Here is a 26,071-nt window from a genome sequence, read left to right as displayed (position 1 = left end):
CTATTGCACAGGCTAGAACCTCTAGTACAGTATTAAATACAAGAAGTGAGAGCCAAAATTCTTTCCTTATTCTTATCATAGAGGAAAAAAATTGACTTTCACCATCAAATATGACATTTGATGTAAGGGTTTGTTGTTTTTCTTTTTTTTATAGAGGTCCTTTGTTAATGAAATTCCCTTTGATTTCTAATTTTCTGGGAGTTCTTAATCAGGAATGGATGCTGGATTTCTTACTTTCTTTTTCTGCACCTGCTGAGATTACTCTTATTAATTAATCATCTTTTGTCCAAAAGAAAAGAATTGATCAAAATCTCTTTGGATACATCTTTGATAAATTGCCACAACAAATAATAAAGAAGATATCCCCTTTTACAAATAACAAAACACAGCACACAAGTGTTTGATTTTGATTCATCCAAATTGAAATATTGAAAAAATAAATAATTGCAGGTTGGACTATTTACCAAAAGATGCAAAAAAAATTATAAAATATATACAAATTATAACTCAGGAACTGCCCTCCAGATAGTGTCATGAACATTCCTCTCAGACCAATTATTAGGCACTTGACTTGAGCAAAGCATGCAGCCAAGGGTTACACACTCTCTAAGCTTTTGAGCTTCCTCATTTTTTTCTGGATTATGTTAGTATTCTAAGTGGGTTTTTTTTTCAGAATAGATCGTTGTTTCATCATTGACTTTATTTTTCTTTGACCAATCAACTTCTTCTCTTATCTTTGATCCCTTTAATATGCATTATTAAATTTTATTTTATTGTTTATTTTTTAACTTCTTGAGTTGTATGCCAAAGTTATTTAGTTTAGTTTTTATTGTTCAGTAAAAACGTGTCAACTGAAACCAAATGACCTGAGTTGAACTGTTAAATTTTCCATTTACTAGAGTTATGCACAGGGGTAAAACATAATGCTAATATATCTCTATAGTATGTGTGGACCTTGAGAAAGAAGGTCATACCAAGAAAAGTTCCTGATAGATAACTGAGCCCAAATTCTAAAAACAGAGTCTGGCAGCCATTTCTAAACAGGGGTCTCTCACACAAACTGTGATTCAGAGAGAAGCCTGCACTGAGCTGTCAGCCTCTTGCACTGTACTGCCTGCATGCACTTTGTTTCTGCCATCTGAGCCAACCCTTAAAAAATGAGTTCCAGGAATTGTATTTCCATCAATAGGACTGAGGCTTTCCCCATCCAATCAGAGCTGTGCAACTATATTTCCATTAGCATCTTCACCAACCAATCATAGTGTCTCCATACTAACCAGTCAAGACAGTGCTCTTCAGATCAAACCATGAGGATTTGGAGTTCTCCTTTGCCTGAGGATGGGCCTGTTAAGGACTGGAGCTGGAACCGTCTCTCAATACAAGTCAGCTCATCTCTGGCTTGGAGAGCACATTCTCCATTCCAACTGAAGGCTGAATTGACCCAACAGGAACTGACACATCTAAGATGCCTCACAGGACCAGGGCACAACAGAACCGAGCATAGCAGAGCAGAGTGTAAGAGTGTATGGGACTGGAGCAGACAAAGTAGAGCTGTCTAGCTAGAGAGGCAACTCACCTGAGGGCTGTCTCACCTTAAGGCCAGCTCACAGCCATCCTGTTCTACAGCTATGCTATATCACAATTGAGCTGTTTTCACAGACATCAAGTTTCCTTCTTCACTCTAGTAAGGGATTTCTATTGGTGTTGAATTGATGACAATGAACATTGGTCATTGGCATATAAAAAAATTAGAGTAGACTTTATTTTTGCCTGCTTTAGTATTCTCAATTACTAGTAAAACATTGCTTTAAAATCAATATTCAGTTGTAAATTCTGCATTTAGTTCAGCACACCATCATGTATTAGATATTTATTATTAGAAAGATCATCCTCTCATGTCTCAACTTTTAAATTAAGATGTGGAGAAATCAACTGGGAGAACCAGCTGAAGACTAGCTGAACAGAAGTCCTATAACTAAGACTATAAAGAAGAAGCCACATCAGGATTGGTAGAAAGGGCAGAAATGCTAAAGAGCCTGACCCCACACCCATGTGTGGCAGTAGGGAATTGTAAGGGATATCTCAGCTGCAGCAGTTCCCTATGAGAAATAAGGTGTGCCAACTCCACAACAGACACTCCAGCCCGGAATATCATGCCAGGAGGAGAAGCTCACACAACATCCAGCTGTGAAAATCAGTGGGGTTTTGTCCCATTCGTGTGAGACAGACGGCTGCTAGAAACCTAGGCCAAACTTCATCTTCCTAGCCAGGGAAGGAAAGGACTAGTGAAACTTAGTTGGACTTCCATTAGTTCACACACATTGGTCTTACCAATTCTACATAAATTTATTGTTTTTTATCAAAAAGTTTTAAAAGCTTCCTGTACTGGTCACATCTTCAGATCTTCATTTTCTTATGAGGGCTTCCATCTACAAATGAAAATTCAATAAAATTTTTATGCTTTTCCTCTGTTATTCTGTCATATGTCACTTTAATTGCCCCAGCAAGTGACCCAAAGAGGGTAGAGGAGAATTTTTTCTCCCATATAAAATATATACCCAATCAATATTTACTGAACAAAATAATCTGAAAATACAATTCATGCATATGTTTCTTGATTTGGAGTCAGATATTTCTGAATTTCCTAAGTCAATTCTCCTAGCTCAATCTCTCACCAAATGGCAAGTTGTTTATTGTGGCTGTTCTTTAACTTCAATAAACATTTTCAACCCGAATGTTTAAGGATACAGATGTTTTTTATTAATGATAACTCTACACATGGTCTATGGACCTAAAGAGATATTTTCATAGAGTGTTTTCCCTCAAACCCTACCTACACCTGTGCTACCACACCTCTTGCCACTTCCTGGCTTTGTTGACAACCTTGGCCCTTGGTCCCTACAGCAGGTGCATGTGACAACCAGGTCCCTGGGGTTTTGCTACACCTCTTCCTACACATCTCTCACTGTGGGCTCACTCAGGGCACAGAAATACACTGCAGAGTCCTCCAGCTGTGAAGCTGAGACGACGAGGTTGACAGAACTGTTTGCTTTCTGAAAATTCAATGAGTAGCGACCTTCAGTGGCATTTTTCTGGTTATAGGAGTCCTGACGAATAAGAAAAATCAGAGCCCCACTGCTGAACTGCTTGTACCAAAATAGACTATAACGACTATCTCTGGTGTCATATGTGCAGTCCAGGGTCACAGCCTCCTTCTCCTGCACTAACATTGCTGGTTGTCCTTGAGTTACCTTCTGGGCAATACTGGATCCTGCAGAAAAAAATACAAATAGAAGGTCTGGGGATAAATGGTGTGTGGCAAAAAAAAATTCTTTTTTACATCTTGCTACCTCTCCTTCCAAGGACACTTATAAAACACTGCCTGGACCCACCGCCCCTTCAGATTTTAGATCATAGAGGAGACCCATTCCCACTGGGGCATGCCTACCTAGCCACATTGAAGCCAGGACCACCTTCAGAAGGCTGAAGAACATGGTCAAGTTCTCCCAATAGGTGAAAAATATCTTGTTCTTCAGTTTCAGGTCTCTGCAAGGTGAGGTGACTCTGAGAGAGGAGAAAATAATCCTAGGCTGTGTGTTGCTGCTGCCCCAGAACAGGAAACAGAGTTTCCTGGAGTAACAAGTTACCGTTGGTCACGTCAGACTTCTCTGTGGACTAGCTGAGAGTCTCACCCAAGCCAAACTTCCTTTTGCATTAACCAACTCTTAAATGATAAAAATTACATCTGAAGATAAACATGGTACGTTTTGTATTGAAAGGAAGATTGATGATTTGACCAACTGCTATGTTCATTCATTGCATCTGTGATGGAAATGGGTGTTGGTACTTATTTAAAAGAGTACATGTGATAGATTATGGAAACAACATAAGATGTAATAATCATGTATCCTCACAGCTATTAATGCTGTTATTGCACCTCAGGTGAAAGATACCACGTTGTGATTTGAAGGCAATGCTGTCTGGACTAATTACTATAGCTCTTTTGATCTACCTACTGTTGTAGCAATATTCTTTCTCAGTATCACTGTCTGTTCTGTTGCCTATCTGGGACCAAAAGCAGGAAAACTAAGCACTCTTTGCTGAAGGGTTTAGAATGAAGCCCTCAGACATGAAGTTCTGTCACAGAGATCACTTTCCCTTCTCCATTTAATTTTGATAGCTCACTCTGTTCAAAAAGGATACTAGAGTTTGGTCATTAGGTTATTAAGTCTTTGAATTTATATTTTTCCCAGTATCTCAATTGTGACCATAATAGAACCATTGTAAGTTTCTATATATTCTGTATACCCATTTCTAAAGAGAATATATTCTTGGTGACCCCATATACTTCCATAAGACAGCTGATCATAGGATCATTATAATTAAACTTTCTCTGTGTATGCATATTAAAAGTATGGCCATCCCTGGGAATAGTACTCAACTATATGGCAAACAACAAAGATCCATGGTCTATCATTGCCTGTCTCTTGATACAGTAGCCAAAGCTTATCATCCTTCTCTCAAAATGACTGCAGCCTCAGCTAAATTGGTTGATGTATCTTCAGATCTTGCACCAAAATCTCCATTGAATTTGATGGTACCATGCACAGTGCAAACTGTCCTGCTCTCTGTTATGCACTATAACTCTGTAAAAACACCATACATTGGAGGAGGGTGCAGGTGGAAGTGGAAGAGGGTATAAGGAGGATAAATTGTACTGGAAAAAAAATGCAATAAAAAATGAAAACACCAAATTTATCTACCAGTTGGCAAATATATAAAATATTATTAATTTTTCTCATATTATTCAACTCCAGTACTTATCTCATGATTAACTTCTGTCATTCAACAAGTGTCCATGTCCATAACAGATCATTTGGATGTTCTCAAACCAAATTCTGCACTAATTTCCTATATTAAAATCTGAAAGAGTCAATTCCAGACCTGGTTATGCAATAATTACTCAAGGCTTCTTTCTAAAATCCAGTCCCTTAACAAAGCAAAATTTACTCAAGTAGCTGAACTTGTAGATGTTTTTTGAGCATGTCAATTTATAAAAAAAATTACATTCAGCATTATTCAATATGTTTTTAACATAGTTTACAACTTCAAATACTATGGAGACCATGAGGTTTCTTTACTGTCTAATTTTTCTTAACTCTCTTATGTACCTCATGTATACCTATTTAATATAAGTACCAAATACATGAATTATTTGATTCTTCCTACTAGTCAGAGAAATTTTTGTCATAAATACGAAATCTAACAGGGTAAAGTATGCTGTAGAAGCTAGGAAAATCTCTTGGGCAGACTATCATGCTAAACATGCCTTTCTGAGTAAAGTATTTATTCAAGTACCTCTTTAGAACAAAGACAAATTTATGGAAAAGTTCAAAAATTCTACCTTAGATTCAGAATGTTTGATCCCCAACTTTGTCAAGAATCACCAATAATGACTGATTTGTTTGGACCATCAGGACAAGCTATATTAAAGCCAGGACAGCTGCCTCGTAAAGCCAAATGATCTTCAATAAACATTTGCTAAAACCCTCCAGAGACAACACATCACAGTAGGGATGTATTGGCTGCAGTAATAAACAAACACTGGTGGGTAAACTTGTAGAGGATGTCAGAAAATGGGACCTGTTCATACCTTTCTTGGAAAAGACAAATTCCCATAAAAACTGTAAAGGCGGGATATGAACTGGAATACTGTCCCGAGGAAATACGTTAGTATCTCCAAAGGATCTTACACAATTGCTTTCCCTCCATGGGTCATGATATGTACAAGAAATAGTATTTTTATTTTCTACAAGTGCTCTCCTGTCAAAAAAGCACACACTCATGAGAGCAAAAAAAATTAATTTTGTGTTTACAAGTCATGCCAGTTCATTTTATCTATATGTAGGGGAATAGATTTCTCAGGGACATTATGTAAAGCTTTGTCCTCACTCAGAAACGTCACTATTCTTTATCACCCCACTATACTCTGAAAAAGTGAAAAGAACAAATGAAATATTAAAACTGAAATGAAGCATTATAGCAGATAATGTTGAACTCCTATGGCCTCGTGCACTCTTAGCCTTAGCTCCCGTGGCCCTCCCTACTTCCCCTCTCAAAGCCATGAGTTGTCTCACTATGAATCGGTCAACTAGCCCATGTAACTCTGAAGGTCCCAAACCATATGCTCCAATGTTTTAAGAACTAAACTAGATAAACAGACTCATGACTCTCACTCCTTTTACCACAAGTACAGGTTAAGTTCCTAACTTTTCATATATTCTGCCATCATATGACCTTAACCTGGGTGACTTGGAGCTCAAAAAAAACAAAAAAACAACAACAACAAAAAACCTCAGAGAAAGACTGCCATTGAGCTTATAGAAATTATCTTATTAGGTCCTACCATTTTAGCAGATAAGGTATAAGAAATTGACCCTTAGTTACATGTTTATCAACTACTATTACATCATAGATCCTTAATTGACAACAATTAAAAATTTACTCTGATTAAACATCTTAAACTAAGGTTCTCTAGAGAATCGTTGGAAGCAGACACAAAAGATGAACATCTACCCAAGATTCTTGAAACAAACATATAATTACAAAAAGTAGACAGCTCCATCCAAGACTATCTGAAGAGAAGAATTCTCCTAATTGTTTAAAACTACCGATTGTCATAATCTACTTTCTACTTTGTTTTGGTCTTTATTTTTTTGTTTTTAGTTGCATCTTCTCACTTTAATGGTAGAATGTTATATATTTCTGATTTACCCTACTTTCTTCTCTTACTCATAAAATAACTTGCAAAGGTATTGGCTTTACATGAACCAATACCCACCCTAAAGCTGTAAAGCAGCTCTATAAACCCGTTCCTAGTACAACGCAGTTAAAGGATTCTTATGTAGTGTCCAACCCTGGAAAAGCCAGATAATGCCCTCTTCAATTAGCATGGCAAAAGTGAATATTGATCAATAAAATTTGTCTTAAAGTACTAAAAATTAAAAAAGAGATGGTATTGACCTGAGCATGAGAGTTGGTCCAATACTCCCCTGAGTTAACATAGTGTTTGGTAGGATATTTTTAGAATTATGAATCAAGTCTCCAGTGGAATCTAAAAACTTGAAATGGTGTATTATTCTTATAAAATGATGTAAAAGTTCAAAACTCCAGTTGTAGAAAAAACTGAGTGGAAATCAAGCATGTACTGACTGGGTGGCCAGTACTTCCTCTCATCAAGATGGAGAATTCACAAAAGATTATGTATAGTGTGTTTCCATTCATATGACATTCTTAAAAAGACAAAAATGTAAATGAACAAATCAAGGTTTTCAAGGATGCAGGGATGAAGGAGTGTGTTATTACAAGATGATAGCACGAGGGAGTTTGGGGAAGTAAATTCTTTTGAATCATGATTGTATGATAGTTTACATGCTTTATACCATATATAAAAATTCAAAATTTCAGATATAACTGTACAGAAAAATATTCATTTTCTTTTATATGACTTTTAAAATAAAAATTTAAAACACTGAGAAAATACAATGAAGTAATTGATATGGCTTCTATTTTCATGACTGGACTCTAGCTAATATATATTTTATTTTCTCAACTTGGAAAAGAACAGCACCAGCCATGCCAACTGTGATAGGCAAAGTATGGCTTAAAAAATCAGGTCCTAATCCCTGCAATCTGTGACTGTTGCCTCATAGGGAAAACATACACATACACACAAGAAAACAACAACAGCAACAAACCACAAAAACTTTTTGAAAACCTTTGAAGATATAATTAATGATCCTGAGACGGGAAGATAATTCTGGACTATAACAGCCTAAATGCAATCACATGTGTATTTTAAGAGAGATACAGAGGGAGATTTGATGACAGAAGAAGCCAATGAGACCACGGAAGCAGAGATTGGAGCAATGAATTCACAAGCCAAGAAATGGCTGCACCCACCACAGCTGGAAAGTCAAGGAACAAATTTTCCCCAGAGCAGTTGCCGCCCTGCTGACAAATTGATTTCAGTTAAGAGTAAATAATTTCAACTTCTGTCATCTAGAACCATGATAGAAAAATTTTCTGTTGTTTTAAGCCACCAGGTTGGTGGTAAATTTTCCAGAGGCAGTAGGAAACAAAAAATACACAAACCATGATGATGTTTTAAAGTGTGAATGTGCCCCGAGTGTGAACTAAGTATACATTGACACTGCACACTCTGGCTAGAGCACTGTATTCTTCCATCAAAGAAATTCTCACCCAAGTATGATAAAGCAGTTAAACCCATAGTAATAACACTCTCTCTTCTCTACTTGGTTTTGAGAAGAATAAATCAATAAAATATAAGCCATGCTTCCCTCTCACTATGTTATCAGTCTTAGAGGAAGAGGGTCAAAAGAGACTCAATTTGCTTCTACTACACAAGAGTTAGTGGTTATAGAGGGGGAAATAATGAAAGCCTTTGAGGTGTAAGGCTACCATACTGACCATTTTGGTTCAGATATTTTAAATCTATTTAATCTAATGACTTTCCCTATAAAAACAAAAGTTAGCTAATAACCCTCAACCATAATTCAGCCAAGGAGGATCATCTCACCATACCAACTGCCAACTATATCTATCCTTGGAAAGAATAAGGGATCTTGAAAATAACCTACCCTTGACCAGTAATGAAAGAATTAATTGTTTATGCAAATTTATTCCTTTTATTGATTTATCTACAACACTAGAAGAATTACTTTTCTAAAAGAAACTTGTGGAAGTAATGGTTAATTCAGTCAAAACATAAACATGAGGCAGGGAAATTTGTAACAAGCTATCTCTGAAATAAACATTAATACAAAAGCCTTATGTGATCCACCAATTAAGACTTGAAAAGGTCATGATAAAAAAAATTTCCCACATGCCCCACAAAGAATAATTTCAATCATAAATATAACAAAGACAATTAAACATCTAAGAATAAATTTAATTATCATAAAACAATGGAGCTTTACTGAGAATGACATAAACAGAAATAAATATGTTCTTTAATAAATAACTATACATTCTCAGGAGTTTAGTTTTCACAAGACAATTCATAAATGTAAATGAATCTCAAAGCTTAAATTAAAATTTTGATTACATGTAACAAAATTCACCTTTTCCTTCTTAATCAAACATCTAATGATTATCAACTATGTAAAAGAGTTTCTGTTAAGTAGCTATGCTTATATAATCAATTAAATTTGTGACAAAGGAGGCAAGAACATGCAATGCAGAAAAATCTTCAGTAAATGGTGTTGGAAAACTTGAATGGGCAAAAAATGTAAAGGGGATTAAGAGGTACAAACATAATGTAAATAAGTCCTGAGGTGTAACATACAGCATAGGGAATACAGTCAATAATATTGCAATAACTTTGCACAGTGACAAATGGTTAGTTATTAGACCTCTCATGGTGATCACTTTAAAAGGTACATAAATCTCAAGTCACTATGTTGTACACCTAAAATTAATATAATATTCTATTTCAACTATAATTTAAAAGAGCTTTACTTTGCAGAATGAAAAAGAGGATCCATTAAGAAACAGTCATCTAACAAAATGTTCTAACACTTTCTGGGTCATCTTGAAACTAATCTTATTATATATTTTTAACATAGAACACATTAGTTTCCACTTGCAGACAAACAATTTTGCAAGTGCTCTTCTTGAAGGTCTGTCCCAACGGAGAGGGAGCTGCTCCACCTGCAGGTTTGCACACAGGTTGTAGGTGCTAAGAAGCAAGGTGCACTGGCTGCACAGAAGTAGGCCGTTGAGTCACTAGGTTAGGTGGCTGCAATGTGCAGGGAGAAATGTCTGGCTGTCTTACTCAATAGAACAGTGAGGCTTTCATTTTGGTTTTTGTCCTTAGTTAAACAAATGCCTATAATGAACTGGGGACCTTTTTCACATTCTTTCTTATACCAAGAAAAGTAGGTTGAGGTGAAGTCTGAATAAGAACAGGTAATAATGGAGGTGTTTCCCTCCTGGACTCTCAGAGTAAAAGGATGCTGATCCACTTTCTCTCCTTGGTTGACCCCTATGCATAAAGAAGGAGTCAGAGAAAGATTTGCCAGATAATCACAGTCCAGAATTTACTTCTCCTTTTCTATAGTAACTAGAGGAAACCTGAATAAAGCCAATCTTTTCCTTGACTTCTCAGAAATATTCACTAATATATGCTCTCCAGTTATACTCCCCCAGTTTCCTTAACTCACAGTTCAGCTGCAGCCACAAGAACAAAAATAAAGCTCTAATGGATGTCTTCATTGTTCCTCTTAATTAAGATCAATTATAGACTTGCAATCTCCAGCCAACAGAGCTACTTCTATTTTCAGACTGTCCATTCTTTTCTTCAACAATCATAGTGATTTTTCACATTGTCTACCCAACCAAAACAAAAAGATTATGGTTCTGCCATAGCCTATCAGAATCCACTAAAATGAACCCTTTATATATCCTGCATGAGCAGAGTTGCACTACCATCTTGTGGTCTCTAACTGTTGAACTTGCTGGTTAAATGTTCTCTTGCCCTGTGCCTGTGAGGTACTCCGATGTGTGAAGTCAGCAACAGGTAAACAAGTGAGGCCTTAGATTAGAGATTGCATGCACAATAAGAATGTAGAGATCAAGATTTACAACTCTGCACACTACTGGGTCATTAAGGTGGAAAGAAATAGATGCTGCTGCTATTTTTTCAACAATGGCCTGGGTTTTCATGTTTGAAATCGGGAAAGCACAAAGATTCACTCTCTTAAGCAAAGAAAACATAAAACCATCCTGGCTGGTGTGGCTCAGTGGATTGAGCGCTGGCCTGCAAACCAAAGGGTCACGAGTTCAATTCCCAGTCAGAGCACATGCTTGGGTTATGGGCCAGGTCCCCAATAAGGGGTGTGAGAGTGGCAACCACACATTGATGTTTCTCTCCCTCTCTTTCTCCCTCCCTCTCTGCCTAATAAATAAATTAAAAATCTTTAAAAAAAAAAAAAGAAAACATAAAACCTTCCTTTTCAGCTAAATCTACCATCCTCATTTGTCTCTTATGAAGAAAAACTCCTTCTAAAAGAAACATGTAAGTCAATGATCAGAATAAAAGAGAGAAGATCATCCAATATTTCAAATAGCTATTATCTCAGGCTCTGCTCCTCTAAGCAATCTTACCCATGACATTGCTATTCCAGCGAACTGACAGTACCAACAGTTAAAATGTGGAAACTTCCTTCAGTAAAGATTTCTGTTATAAAAGGCTAAGGACTGACTCTCAGTGATAAAGGAGCAAACAGTGAAAAGTTCCATGAGTTGGGAAACAGTGTGACTCACAGATGTGGTTGATTTGCCATTAGAAATCTGACATGCTTAAGAAATCTATTCCTACTGCTATGTGGATTATATGCAGCAAAGTATTGAGAAGAAGATTAGAAATTCCCAAAAAAAAGTCAGGCTGCAGGTTTAGAAAATGTAACTATATGTAAATTTATTCTACAGGTGTTTTTATTTTCTGATATCAAAAAGGATTGTATATTTTAAATGGAATGGCTGACTCATATCATTATTGAAAATTCTCTTAAAGAATAAGCCAACTTTCCTGGCATGTATTCCTGTTTCCCTGGCCATTGTTGGATCAGATTCCACAATCTATCATTTTTCTCCCAAACTCCACTACAGTGTTTTCTCAAAACATGATAAAATTCTCGGTTCTATACACTTCCAGAACTATCTCCCTCTGTTAAAAACTCTTTTTCATCTTTTTTAATAACATGGTATTTTGCAACTATCTTTGTAAAAAAAATCTGGGGCCCTGGCTGGGTGACTCGGTTGGTTGGAACACCGTCTGTACACCAAAAATTTGCAGAATAAAGTATTTTCTGTTGTTTAAGCCATCCAGTCTATGGCATTGTATTATCACAGCCCCAGAAAATTAATACAAGGGTGAATTTTAATATCATGTCACATAAAATATGTCACAAAAAACAATTCGAAGTCATAACTATATATAACATATTTTAAACATTTTAACAGTCTACATTTTATATGTTTTAGTGCATTTGTTTACTAAATAAAATTTTCTTTGTCTTAGATATCCCCATAGGAATTGTATATGGAGGACTAATTATCCTAATGACTTTGCTAATGTGCTAAAAAGATTGGACATGTATATTGAATGTGTTGTGTATTTGATACTGAGTAGATAATAAAATAGTGGAATTTTTTAATAAGTTACCAAATAAGCTTTACAGTATGTTAATACAAAGGGGTACCCAAAAAATAATGGAATTATCTTCTGGAGGGTGGGCCCCTTGTAGTACAGGCTTCCCCTTGTAGGTGAGTGTTCTAGGAACCCATCTGTGTCAGTGTTCCAGCTGGTGTTGTTGGGAGAGGTTGAATTTGACTTCAGTGAATTATTTTTGAAGACTCTTTCAAAGCATTTGCCCATTTCACAAGAGTGATTTATGAGTGCACCTGTCCACACCATGCCGAGCGTTCAGCAGTTGTTGACCAAAAACAGCATGACCCCCATGCCTTACCCTCCATATTCACCTGATCTTGCCCCAAGCAACTCTTTTTTTATTTCTGCGAATGAAAAAAACTCCTCAAAGGGAAGTGATTTTCCCAATGTGGAAAAGACGAAACAATGAATGGCAGAAGCACTATAAAGCATCAACATCAATGAGTTCACAAACTATTTTGATCAGTGGGAAAAAATATCTCAATAGGTGTATTTCATCAGCTGAAGAGTACTCTGAAGGTGACTGAAGTTTAAACATGTAAGAATAAATAATCAGTTTTTTATAAATAAATTCCATGTTGGGGGGTCACCCTCACATTCTCTTATGGCAAAGTGTCTCTAAATATTAAACTAAAAAATAATTCCTGGAGTAACTAATTAAAAAGGACTATAGTTACATGTATTATAGATTTTCAGAAATTTCTTCAACAATTATCTACAATTTTTTTTATAGTACTGTATATCACAATGTAAGAGCTGAATAAATTGTTGGTGTATAATTTATATTAAAACTTTTACAACACAGACAATAAGATATTGTTCATGTGTTCCAATTAAATTAAACTTCAACTCTAAGGAAAATCAATTGACCTAGTCAAGAAAGAAAATTCCAGGCCAGAGGTGTCAACTTGCATTATGTAATAGAAGGTCAGCTACAGAAGAAATTACAAATCAGCTATGTAATATATCTTGATCAATTCCTAAAACTTTGATAAATAGCATAGTGTGGGTTTCAGAATAAGTCACCCAAGATGTGCCTTGGTGGTATAAGTATTGTCTTGAGCTAAAAACACCTTTAGTTATAAACTTGAGAAACTTTCACTTCTTCCTTAACCACCTAGAACTTAAATTAGAGGTCTTGCCCACAATAAGAGATTATCGGTGATAACCTCTTTTAACCTATTTATAGTGAAGGGTAAACTGCTATTTCCCAAGCATTGGCTGTTCTTATCACCCTGCAATGACACTTTGAAGCCCCCAGGGCACATTACCTCATCCCTAGCTCAGAATGTCTTATATATTCTTTTGTTGTTGTTGTTGTTGTTGTTCTGAACCTCTTCTCAGCCCTAGATCAATACAAAGATGAATTTTAATATCCTGTTTATATAAAACATCAAGATGTTTCGGCAGATCGGGAAAGGACTCAGTAGACACCAGGAGTAGCGAAGGGAAGGTAAGCTTTCTTAAGGCATGTGGGCCCAGTGGAGTAATCTCACAAAGTTTGGGCCCCAAATCACCGTTGCGCGGTCCTGTTGTGCTTGATTTAAGGGGGAGGATTCTACGGGGCGCGGCATTGCTTTTGGCACGAAGCAGGTTACAGAAACGGAAGAGAGACGTTATTGTCTCAGCCGGGGTCAAAATGGCATTTGCCGCCAGGGTCATAGTCTTCCCTCTACAGCAAAAACCAATTTGAAGTCTTAACTATATGTATAACATATTTTAAACATTTTAATAATCTACCTTTTATACACGTTTTAGTGCATTTGTTTAGTGCATAAACACTAGGATAGAATGTACAAGGAAGGGTTCCCCACCCCCACTCCAGGACTGAGACCAGTTCTTGGAGTAGAAGACCATTAACTACCTAGAAGAGCTTGAATTAAAGGTCTTGCCCATAGTGATAGATTAACAGGGATAATATCTTTTTGACCTATCTTTAGAGCAGAACAAACTGCTATTTACTAAATAGAAGTTTGCTCTATTTATCATCCTGCAATGACACATTGAAACACCTAAGGCATTTTACCTCACCGCTAGCTCAAATGTCTTATTATGTCCAGGTTCCCTTTCTATCCCTGAACTTCTCCTGCATGTGGGGTCTCTGACTCTCTCATGTATGCAAGGTTCCTGTAGATGTGTATGTATTAAATTAGGTTATTTTGTCTTGCTAATCTGTCTCATGTTTATTTGATATTCAAATAGCTAGATAAAGGGGTGTCCAAACTTTTGGCAGCTGGGCCACACTGGAAGAAGAATCATCTTGGGCTACTACATTAAATACACAAACACTAATGAAAATTGATGAGCAAAAAAAAAAAAAAAAGTTTTAAGTAAATTTACAATTTTGTGTTGGGCCACATGCATAACCATCCCGGACCTCCTGTGGCCCATGGGCCATGGGTGGGACACCGCTGAAAGGACAGAGATAAGTTTGCTGTCCCTCTGCACCATATAACCATTCTCTGTGGTGCTGGAGAAAGATGTTCACAAGTAAGTGTCTCACTGGAGGTACTCTTATACAAACCACCTGAACATGGGGACACTAGGAATAAGCTGCTGTCCTCCGGGAGCCGCAGGAACCCGGTGCAGGTGCCCTGCTCACTGGAGAAGGTTCCCATGCGGCAGGATCCTGACAAGAAGGTAAACAGAAACCAGGTTGAGGCAGGGGATGGTAACCCTTTCCTTTTATACTCTCTACTGACGCAGTTTAACGTTGTGCCACTGGCAAGAGAAAATACTTGAAGGGTCCATGTCTATTGTCATAAAAAAAAGCAAATGATGCATTCAAACTAAGAATCAATAAATCAGTCCACATGTTTGACTAGTCAACTTCTATATACAACCTTTTGCACACATTTGAAACACACGGATACAGCTACCCTTATTAAAACTAGAAAAGTCAGCGTTCATGCTGCCTGTCACTACCAGAACCAGTAAGTAGAGAAAAAAACTGAATCTTCTGGGACCTTTAGTGAGATGGCCAGTGATCTGAGCAGATTATATATTCTCAAAAACGATTTTAACATCTCTTTTCAAGCCAGCATTTTTATAACGAGAAGAAAGGGTGGGAAAGGGTTTGGGAAAAGGTTAGTTAAACATTGATTAATTAAAAGAGAGCTGCCGTCTGCAGGCAGTTTTCTAGTACTTCTTTATCTGTTGATCAACAATCCTTTACCTGCATCAGGGGCATTCCCTGCCTGGAACAGGATGGCTCAGATTTCATCTCAGTGGCTTGCAGACCCCTGGGGCACAAAGACTGAATTGCTTGTGACCTGGAGTCCTGCATTCCAGTTCCTGGAATAACAGCATTCCACTAACCTTCTATGTAATTTCTGAAACAAAAGCATTAGTCACTTAAGCATATCAACTAAGGCTAAAATCTTTAACTGGAGTTCCCCTATTATTCCTCCCTGTTAATTTTTAATTATATAAGATTAGTTTACAAACTAAAACAGTGTAAAATACATTAGAGGCTGTGTTGCAATTCATCTGAAACAGCTTTAGTACAGTTGACAAAAGTTGCACATTTTCCAGCTGAGGCAACTTTAGCATTCCAAAGAAAACATTTCCCTTTTCTTAGAATTACCATAGGTCCCCAATTATCTTTCCAGAGGAGTATAAACACCTACAAGACATGCAATAAAAGTTTGTTTGACATAAATTGCAGTCCACTTTTCTTTTAGTTGACTTTCTGGGGATCCTGTCTTCTAAGTCTTGAGTAGCACCTTATCTCTAGGCTCCAAGGAATGTAGAGGAATCTGTGGGACAGAGGTCTCTAGTACAGCTCAGCTCATTAATCAGAGCAAAGATCTGGCTTAAATGTTGTACATAGTTACTTAATTTCACTTCTTGATCTGCATACATATCTACCATCCCAATCATAACCTGAAATGGTCATCCATACACAATTTCATAAATACTCAATTGAATCCCATTTCGAGGAGCCGCTATTACCCTAAGTAGTACAATAGGTAACACTTGACCCTAATGGAGATGAGTTTCTTGACACAGTTTGGCTACATTTTTCTTCAAGGTATGATTCATCTTCTCTACCTTTCCAGAAACCAGAAGTCTCCATGCCCTTTGGAGTCTCCACTTGATTCATAAAAATTTGCTAACCTTCTGTGTAATTTCTGAAACACAAGCAGATCCATTATTGCTCTGGGTGCTGTCGGGTAGGCCAAAGGGAGGAATTATTTCCTTCAGTAAGGCTTTCATTACTTCTGAGAATTTCTCCATTCTAGTAGGATAGGTCTTTACCCATCCTAAAAAGGTATCAACAAAGACTAACAAATATTTCCATCCTCTGACCCTTGGCAGCTGGGTAAAGTCTATACTCTCCAGTCCTGAAACAGGCACTGTCCTTTGTATTGTTTCCCTTAGTTTTTTTGTTGTGTTTTTTTTTTCTGACTAAGATCTGTCTTAGGGTTGTTCTGGCACTCATGGCTTTAGAAACTCCAGAACCTGTGAGCCATGATTTAATATAGATGGTTCAAAGCCCCAGCTCTCAGCTTCTCTAAGTCTGCAGTCAAATATTCAGGGTAGAATTGTAACAAGTCTAGAACAGGTAACAAGGGCATTATAAATTTCCCTTTAGCAGCCTCTTTTGCTCCTCAATGAGCAAGATTGTTTCCTCTGGCCACTTCAGTGTCCTCTTTCTGATGCCTGGAGCAATGGATGCAAAACTTCCACCTGCAAAGGTAGCTGGACAGCTTCTAATAGTAATAAAATTTCTGCTGCATGCTTAATTTCCTCTTTATTGGAGGTTAATAGTCCTCTTTCCTTCCAGATTGAATCATGTGCATGCAAAATTAAGAAAGCGTACCTTGAGTTGGCACACATTCACTCTCTTTTCATGAGACAGTTCTAGTGCCTTCATCTTTTTGAGCAGAGGTTCCCAGAGGTAAGGCCTTGATCTCTACTATTCCCTCAAGAGTCACAACTGCATATCCAGCCTTTCTATTTCCTTTGTCCACATAACTGCTTCCATCTGCATATAGTGTCCAGTCTTCCTCTTTTAGAGGATGGTCCTGTAAATTGATTCTGCTGGAATAAACTTCATCAATTATTCATCAGTCATGAATTAGCACAGCTGAGTCAGGCTCTGGAAGAAGGGAGGCAAGATTTAACTTACAGTTTTAAATTTCTGGGTACCTGCCCATTCTTCCAGCAGTGAGCCACAAATTTTCTTTTTGTTCTAGCAGCCTCAGCGTTTGGTAGGTTGCATAAATGGTGATATGCTGTCCCAAGAAAAACTTTTCAGTTTCCTATAAAAGCTTGCAGGTGGCTGCCACAGCTCTCAAGCAGGCTGGCCATCCCTGGACAGTGTGACCTAATTTATTCGACAAGCCTAGTAAGATTCCTTCTGCCAGGTTGAAGCAGGAACCAAAGAAAGCTTACTCCTTGTTGGCAAATCTGGGCCTTCTGTGCTGATACTTTATAGACACAAGATGCCAAATTGTTCAAGGTAGCTATAGTATTAGTTAAATGGCTCATCTACATATTGTAACAAAATTCCTCCTATTTTAGATCTTTTTTAAGTTTTGACTCAGGGTCTCCCCAAAAATCATAAGGGAGTTCTTGGACCCTTTTGGTAAGATTGTCCAACAGTACTGAATCTTGATCCAAGATTCCAGGTCCTGCCATTTGAAAGAAAACAATGGATGAGAGTCTTGGCCAATCAGTATACAAAAGAAAATATCTTTTAAATGCAATACTGAATACCAGAGGTAGTCCCCAGGTACATAAATGTACAATGTCATTTATGGCCCTTAAATCTTGTATTGTACAGGGAGCAGCAGGGCTGCATGAGTCCATATTCCTGAAACTTCTGAATTATTGGGTGTATTCCTTCTAGGGTCTCTTTTTGCAAGGGATACTGCCTCTTAAAGTTGGCCTGGTTTGAGGTCAACTTTAACAAGGGAGAGTTGCTTAGCTTTTCCTGGTCTTCCAGAAGCCCACACAATGGGGTTTACCTGATTCTCAATTTCCCCTGGCCAGAGTTGTTTTCCACCTTCCCACAGTTTCGTAAGAAACTACTGGGTGTGCTCTTCAGGGACCTAAAGGCAGAGCTGTTGTTCTGGATACAAGGGATCAACAAATCCCTTCCCAGAAAAGAAAAACCATTATCTCCCACAGCACATTCTAATGGCTTCAAGAAAAATTGACTTTCCGGGCTTCCAGAAATTCTAGTTACAGTTCAGCTAGAGATCTATTGACCATGGAATATGTCTTTCGAGTACCAAATCAGAAAGGTCTACAATTTTTCCCCCAACATGTTTAGTTTTACTCAGATCCTCAGATTCTGACTCTTTTTTCCTCACTTGGGACACTCATTTTTCCAGTGCCCTTTTCCCTTGCAATATGATTGCCCTACGTTGGTAGAGGTTTGCCATCTCCCCAACTTGGTTCCCGGACATTTTCAGGATGGAGAAACCAGTTCCAGGTCACCTCCTTTGGCTCCCTCAGCTGAGTAAGGAGGAGGTACCCCCAGGGCTGGAGGGGCTGTGGGAGCCCTGACCGTGCTTGCAGCAGCCACCCTGACCTTCCTGGTCCCTCTCTCCTGAGCTTCTGCTATTTGTCACAGGAAAATTCTTTTTTTCTCTGAACCATTTTCCCATTTCCCTGACCTTTGACAAAAAACTCTGATTGCAGTATAGTACACTAGTTTAAAGACCCATTAAGCAGCCAGCATTCTCCTATTTCCAGATTATACATAAGCCAAGCAGTATTAAAACAAATTTTTTTCTTAGGTTCATAAGCATAAGTTGACCAATCTGCCAGAATTCACCCCAAAGGGCTGTTTTTCAGAATGGATGCCCACCCTATTCTACCAGACAGAGCTCTGTAATATCACACAAACCAGAATGAAGGCTTCTCCCCACTGCCCCAATTCTACCAGATAGAGCTCAGTAAGCCAGAGGCTCCAGAAGGCACTTTAATACCAGACAGAGCTCTGTAAACAAGAAGGTGCCAGAAGGCACCTTAACCCTGTGGAGGTCACGGCTGATCTGAGAGATACAAACAAATTCTATTCTTAAATATTCTTACACATATTCAGTGCATAGGTTCAAGGTCATAACTGCCTACACATTTGTACATGACTAATGTTAAGCCATAATGTTTAAGCCATCAGTTGGGGTACAACACATGTTTCATAAGGGTGTGTGATATTTGATAGTAAATTGTATCTGAGATATACCACAAACACTGAAGTCAGTGTTGGTGTCTTAAACATATCAATATTGTATATGATGACTGTTACACAAACATTTTGAAAAGCCAACTATTGAAGATTCTGATTAATTAATATTAAAGATATTTTTTGGTTGTATTTTTTTAGCAATATCCATGTTTCCATTATTAGAAAAGAAAAATTTTTATTTTTTATGTTTTTATATTTCTTTGTTTAATAATTTCTATATTGTAACTGAAAACAAATAAAAACTCATGCATTTAATTATATAAATATAGCAAGTGTAAATTGGCAGTGTTTTTAATTTTTTTTAGCATTTCAGTTCATTCTAATAATAAATATATCTCTCAGATACACACAAACTATGCTGTAATTTTTTGACTACAGCCTCTGCAGGGTTAATACAAGACAGCTCTGTAAACCGGAGCGTGCCTTAATTAACCCAGGACTATAATCCTGAAGCAGAAAGTGCAGCAATGCAATCAAAAGTGAAGGCAATGGACGGAGGTAAGAATCAGAGATGGAGAGTCTCCAGGTGAAATCATTTGAAAGCTTCCAGGGAGTCACCAAATTAGAACCACAAGGTCCCCCAGTGGAGGCAGCCAATGAGATTTCCCCCACCAAATACCCAGACTTGTTGGAGAGTCCCAAAGTCTTTCCCACCAGAGCCTCCAGAATATGAAACCAAAAAAGTCAGCATTCATGCTGCCTCTCACTACCAGAACCAATAAGTAGAGACAAGGATTGAATCTTTATGGGTGCTTTACTCAGATGGTCAGCAATCTGAGAAGATGGTAGGTTATGTACTCTCAAAAACTCCCTTCTCATATAAAGAACACTTGGAGAAGCCAAAGTGGGGAAGGAATGAGGGTGGGAGGTGGGGGTGTGTCGAGCAGGGAAAAGTGGTGGTGGGAAAATGGAGACAAATGTATTTGAACAACTGAAAAAAAAACCTTCTCTTTTCAAGCCAACCTTTTTATAAGGAGAAGGAAGGATGGGTAAGGAGTTTGGAAAAAGATTAATTAGACAGAAGAGTAGAAAGGGGGTTGGAAAAGGGTTAATTGGATAAGAGTTGCAGTGTGGCAGCAATTTTTCTAGTACTTCTTTATCTGTTGATCAACAATTCTTTATCTGCATCAAGGGTATTCCCTCCCTGGAAGGCAGTGACTCAAGCTGTCTCTGTGGCTTGCAAACCTCCTCGGGTACAAAGGTTGAATTGCTTGTCAACCTCAGCAAGTCAGGTAGGTCATGCATTCCAATTCCTGAAATAACATCCTTCTGCATGTACTGGTCACTTAAGCCTATTATCTAAGGCTAAAATCTTTTTGTTGTTGGTTGGGGGGGGTTTGTGTGGGTTTTTGTTTGGTTTTTTTTTAACTCTTGTGTTCCCCTATCATTATGACTAAAGATCTCCTGCTTCTTTTCCCGAAATGATGAAACGCACAATCATAGTTGTGTCATCGCTGATTATATATATAACTCTTCAAATTCAGACAAAGTCCCCCTAAAAATTCTGTTACCTCTAGGCTACACTGTAAAGTTAAATTTCCAATAACTACTATAGAAAATAAAAATGTGAAGGAGAGAGGAAAAAGGTTAGAACATGCAAATAAGCACATACATATAAAACAAGCAAATTAAAAATATACAAAAATACTAGTCTGTCTTTCTGTCATGGATCACAAGGCTGTATGTGGTATCTATGGCCTCCATTCATTCCTATTTTGTATTTCTGTGAACTCTTTCTGTTACTGTAGGCAAGTAGATATTAACAAAGGAAGGAAGTAAAAGGAATCTGACCTTATTAAGAATAATAATACTGGGGAGCATGAGCTACTTGCTTCACCAGGAAGTTACAGCTTCTCATACAACCCAGGGAAACACTGGTCTATTCCGTCTCCAGATCACTGGGGGAAAATACTTATATCCTACTTTGTGGGATATAATAACATATAAGAGTCTCACTCAAAGCACATGCTGAGTCCTATTAAACAAAGTGCCATCCTGGCAGGGCATTGTCTCCCAGCTGACACTGTAACACTCTCCAGTGAGCTATTCCACCTTTCAATTAGGACAGCTGCTTGGGAGTTGTGGGGCATTCAGTAAGTTAATCACATGAAAAGTCAGAATTATTAATTTCATTAATAAAATAACTCAGAATTTCCACCTTATTCTTATAAAATTTGCAGAAATTTTATCATTAAAAATGTAATTATATAAATAAATAACAAGTTATTAATGAAGGAAGGAAACATGGAGGGAGGAAGGAAGACACTTGGATTTCTCAGGTAGAGTTGAGGATAGGGGTGGGAATATGATCTCCCAACTCTTTCAGGTCCTTTATGTAGAATTTATTTCTTTCATACTCTGCTTGAGTTCAAAATCAGAAAAGACAGGTAGCTCTTCTTCTCATAGCAACCGACACAAAATACCCACCATAGTCCCTTTGGGCAATAGGCTGAAGCAATGACAGTGAGTCACCTGCAAATAGTCAGATGTAGAAGAGAGTCTGATCAAAAATAGGAAGGAGGGAAGGAAGGAAGGAAGGAAGGAAGGAAGGAAGGAAGGAAGGAAGGAAGGAAGGAAGGAAGGAAGGAGGGAGGGAGGGAGGGAGGGAGGGAGGGAAAGAGGGAAGGAGGGAAGGAGGGAGGGAAGGAGGGAAGGAGAGAAGGAAGGAGGAAAAGGAACATTAATTGAACATACATTTCTTATGCATAATTCTATGTATCTAACACCCCATTTACATCTTTTTAACTTTATAGAAATGACACAAACACCTATACTACATACAACCATATCACTATGCCCTAAAAATTACTGTTTATATCCTGGTTTGCCATTTGGCTAAGATGACCTATTGGTCACAATCTACTTACTATTTTTTTTTTCTAAGACTTTATTTGTTTATTTTTAGAGAGAGGGGAAGGAAGGGAGAAGGAAAGGGAGAGAAACATCGATTGGTTGCCTCTCACACACTCCAAACTAGCGACCCAGCCCGCTACTCAGGCATGTGCCCAGACTGGGAATCAAACTGGTGACCTTTCCGTTCGCAGGCTGACTGACACTTAATCCACTGAGCCACACCAGCCAGGGTGACTTTCTATCTTGCCACGACCCATGCAGAGTGGTGGTTCCTGAGTGGGAGCGATGGGAGATTGAGAAAGATACAACACAGTTTAGAGAAAAGCGGGGGCCAGGTGGGGCACTGCCCGCTGATGGAGAGATAATGACCCTGAACACGGTTTCCATGTTTATTTTATAGGGGTTGGTTAGATAAAGCTCAGGGGAGATTTGCAGACTTTAAGGGAATGCTGTGGGCAGGGATTGTTCCATTCCCAGGCTGTCTACTTGATAAAGCTTTCTTCTGTGAAGGTGACAGTCCTCTGCAGCTGAAGCTTGAGGTTATCTACTCCCTTCTCAACCCACCCTGCCCTCAACCCCCCACCCCCGGTTGTCATCACCTGCTGGTTTGCTCCACTTTGCAGGTGCAAGCCAGTCAAGCATGGCTTTGCCAAGCAGTCAACCTGCTTTTGAAGTCAGCCATCAGCATCCTCCACACTATTTTTATATTTTGAGGGCTCCTGTGGATGTCTCTTTTTATACATTACAGTGTAGGCTAACTAGCAGGAAGCTCCCTCCTCCTCTTCTTTCTCCAAATTATGCACCACTCCCCAACTCTTTTGTTTAAGAACAAAGAGGCTATAACAGCTTCTTACATAGTTCTTTCCATCCATACACAAAAATAAACTCAAGATGGATAAAAGACTTAAATATAAGTCATGACACCATAAAAGTCCTAGAGGAGAACATTGGCAGGAAACTCTCAGATGTCCCACACAGCAATATTTTCACCAATATGTCCCCTAAGGCAAGGGACATAATGGAAAGAATAAACAAATGGGACCTCATCAACATAAGAAGCTTCTGCCCTGCTAAAGAAAACATCAGCAAAATGATAAGGGAGCCAACCCTATGGGAAAATATATTTGCTAATGATACATCAGAAAGAGGTTTGATCTCCAAAATATATAAATAACTCACACGATTCTACTCCAAGAAGATAAATGATCCAATTAAAAAATGGGCAAAGGACCTGGGCAGACACTTTTCCAAGGAAGAGATACAGAGGGCCCAGAGACATTTGAAAGGATGTTTGGCATCACTAGCCATCAGAGAAATGCAGATCAAAACCACCATGAGGTACTACCTCACATCAGTCAGAAGAGCCATCATAAACAGATCAACAAACAACAGGTGCTGGCGAGGCTGTGGACAAAAGGGAACCCTAGTCCACTGCTGGTGAGAATGCAGACTAGTGCAGCCACTGTGGAAAACAGTTTGGAATTTCCTCAAAAAGCTAAAAATGGAACTGCCTTTTGATCCAGTGATTTCCCTGCTGGGAATATACACTAAGGATCCCAACATGCCAATTCAAAAGAACCTATGCACCCCAATGTTCATAGCAGCACAATTTACAATAGCCAAGTGTTGGAAGCAACCTAAATGCCCATCAGTAGATGATTGGATCGAAAAATCATGTTACATTTACACATGATTTACACATGAAATACTACGCAGCAGAAAGAAAAAAAGAACTACTATACTTCGAGACAGCATGGATGGAACTAGAGAGCATTATGCTAAGTGAAATAAGCGAGGGAGTGAAAGAAAAATACCATATGATCTCACCTATAAGTGGAACCTAACCAACAAAACAAAGACGCAAGGAAAATATGACCAACGACACTGAAAGTAAAAAAGAAACCACCAGAGTCAAGAGGGAAAGAGGGAGGGGAGGGTGGGGAAAAGGAGGGGAAGAGTCAAGTGAAGGAACATATAGCAAGGACTCATGGACAAAGCCAAACTGGGGAAGGATTGAGGGAGGGAGAGGTGGGCGGGACAGGGGAAAGTGGTGGTAGGAAGGCAGAGACAAATGTATTTGAACAGAAAAATAAATTTTAAAAAATAATAAAAATCAAATGACAGACTTAAAAAAAAACAAGATCAGTGAACACCTGAATCCACTGCAACTTTAATCATTACTTCTAGCAGAGCTGGCAATACTAAACTTACTACATGACTAATTATGACAATGTTAACATCAGAATCCTTCTCTAATATTACAACAGTGAAATCATACAAAATTAGAATGAAAGCCAAAAAAAAATCCACAACAGGGGGGAAAAAAAAGACAGCAAAAGGATTATACCCACAAATTTCTTATGTAGATTTATAGAGTTTAAGATATGGAAATAGGAAGATACATACATAACTGAGAAAATTCCTTGGACAAATACTGATGAATTATACATCTTCATTCTCTTTCTACACTATTCTTAAACAGTTGCCATAATTAATATGACCATGACAGTTTTCAAAGCCTTTCACAAATTTCATCAATTTCCTACTGTTAACCAATAATTTTTCAGAATTCCTGACTAGACGTACTTAGACTTAGAGAAAATGTTCTAACACATTGTGACTGGCACATTGAGGCACAAGGAGAAAATATTCCAAGAAAATTGTGAATGATCAAGTAGACATGGAAGAAAACTTACAAGAAAAAAAACATAAGAGGTTCATCTTTTGTTTTCTGAGTTGATAGAGGGATAAAGTGATTAAAAAAAGCCCAGAATCAATCCCTTAAAGCCGTCATCCTTAGAGCAAGTAAAAGCTCTATTAGAAAAGAACACTCTCTCCCTCATCATTCTAAAATACTATCTATTATTATGTATTTGCTTTTGTTCTACAAAGAGCAAAAAGCTTTTGAAATAATGTGTATAAGGCACTGAATTGTGGGATTATATAACAAGCCTGAGTCTGCACACCTCTCTTTGCCTTTTTTGTTAACATATAACATAAGATTATTAAAAATACTACAGGAAAAGTAGGCCTCATCCAATTAGTTGCAGCAAAAAACCAAGGTTTCTGGGACAAAAAGGAATTCTGCCTCAAGACTCTAGCATAGCAATCCAGCCTGAACTCTATCCTGTCAGCCTCCCTATGGATTTAGAACTTAAGACTGCAACTTCAACTCTTTCCTGAATTTCCAGCCTACATGATAAATTTTGGACTTCCCAGTGTCCACAGTCACATGAGCAAATTTCTTAAATAAATTTCTATAAGAGGGACAATTGTTATGACTAAAAAAAAAAAAAAAGCATGAAAACATATCTTAAGACTGAGAAAGCTCCATTACTCTGAGTCATTTGTGTTCAGCTCCCCCTGAGGTCTCAGATACTGTGTCGCCCAGAGCACAGAAGTACACAGCTGAGTCCCTTCAATGGGCTGAGGATTTCTTCAGGTTAAAGGAAGATTCATTCTTCTTAAATTCATCCAAAAAGTCTTTTTTTTTTTTTTTACCTTTGCTTTCTTTATTCTTTGAAATACAGTGTCAAATCTATTAGGTAGATCTGCTAATGGAGTTAATATAGTCCAATTAACTCAGATGCAGTAAAACTACTCTAATTAAGACTAATTAGCCATTAAAAAAGTAGAATTAATTTAAAATTAATTAATTGAATATTTTAAAAGAACATATAGTATGAGAAACCAACTGTTAAAATAAGAATTCATTTTTAAGAAGGATGGGTTTGAACAAAGAGATTAACCTAATTTGTAAT

General features: G+C 37.9%; 1 gene segment (V, D, J or C); it reads right to left on the bottom strand.

The window, feature by feature from the left end:
* Positions 1–2,951: 2,951 nt before the first annotated feature.
* The window catches only part of LOC129071910 (T cell receptor alpha variable 14/delta variable 4-like), a 46,722-nt gene continuing 23,602 nt past the window's right edge, over positions 2,952–26,071 (bottom strand). The window contains 2 exon segments of the V gene segment in view: positions 2,952–3,271; positions 3,449–3,546. Coding sequence covers positions 2,952–3,271; positions 3,449–3,546 — 418 coding nt within the window.

This window comes from Pteronotus mesoamericanus, unplaced genomic scaffold, assembly GCF_021234165.1.
Source record: "Pteronotus mesoamericanus isolate MK-2021 breed Mesoamerican mustached bat unplaced genomic scaffold, CSHL_Meso_final contig_272, whole genome shotgun sequence".
NCBI lineage: Eukaryota > Metazoa > Chordata > Mammalia > Chiroptera > Mormoopidae > Pteronotus > Pteronotus mesoamericanus.
The sequence above is the reverse complement of the archived record's forward strand: the minus strand, read 5'-3'. Positions and strand labels throughout refer to the sequence as shown.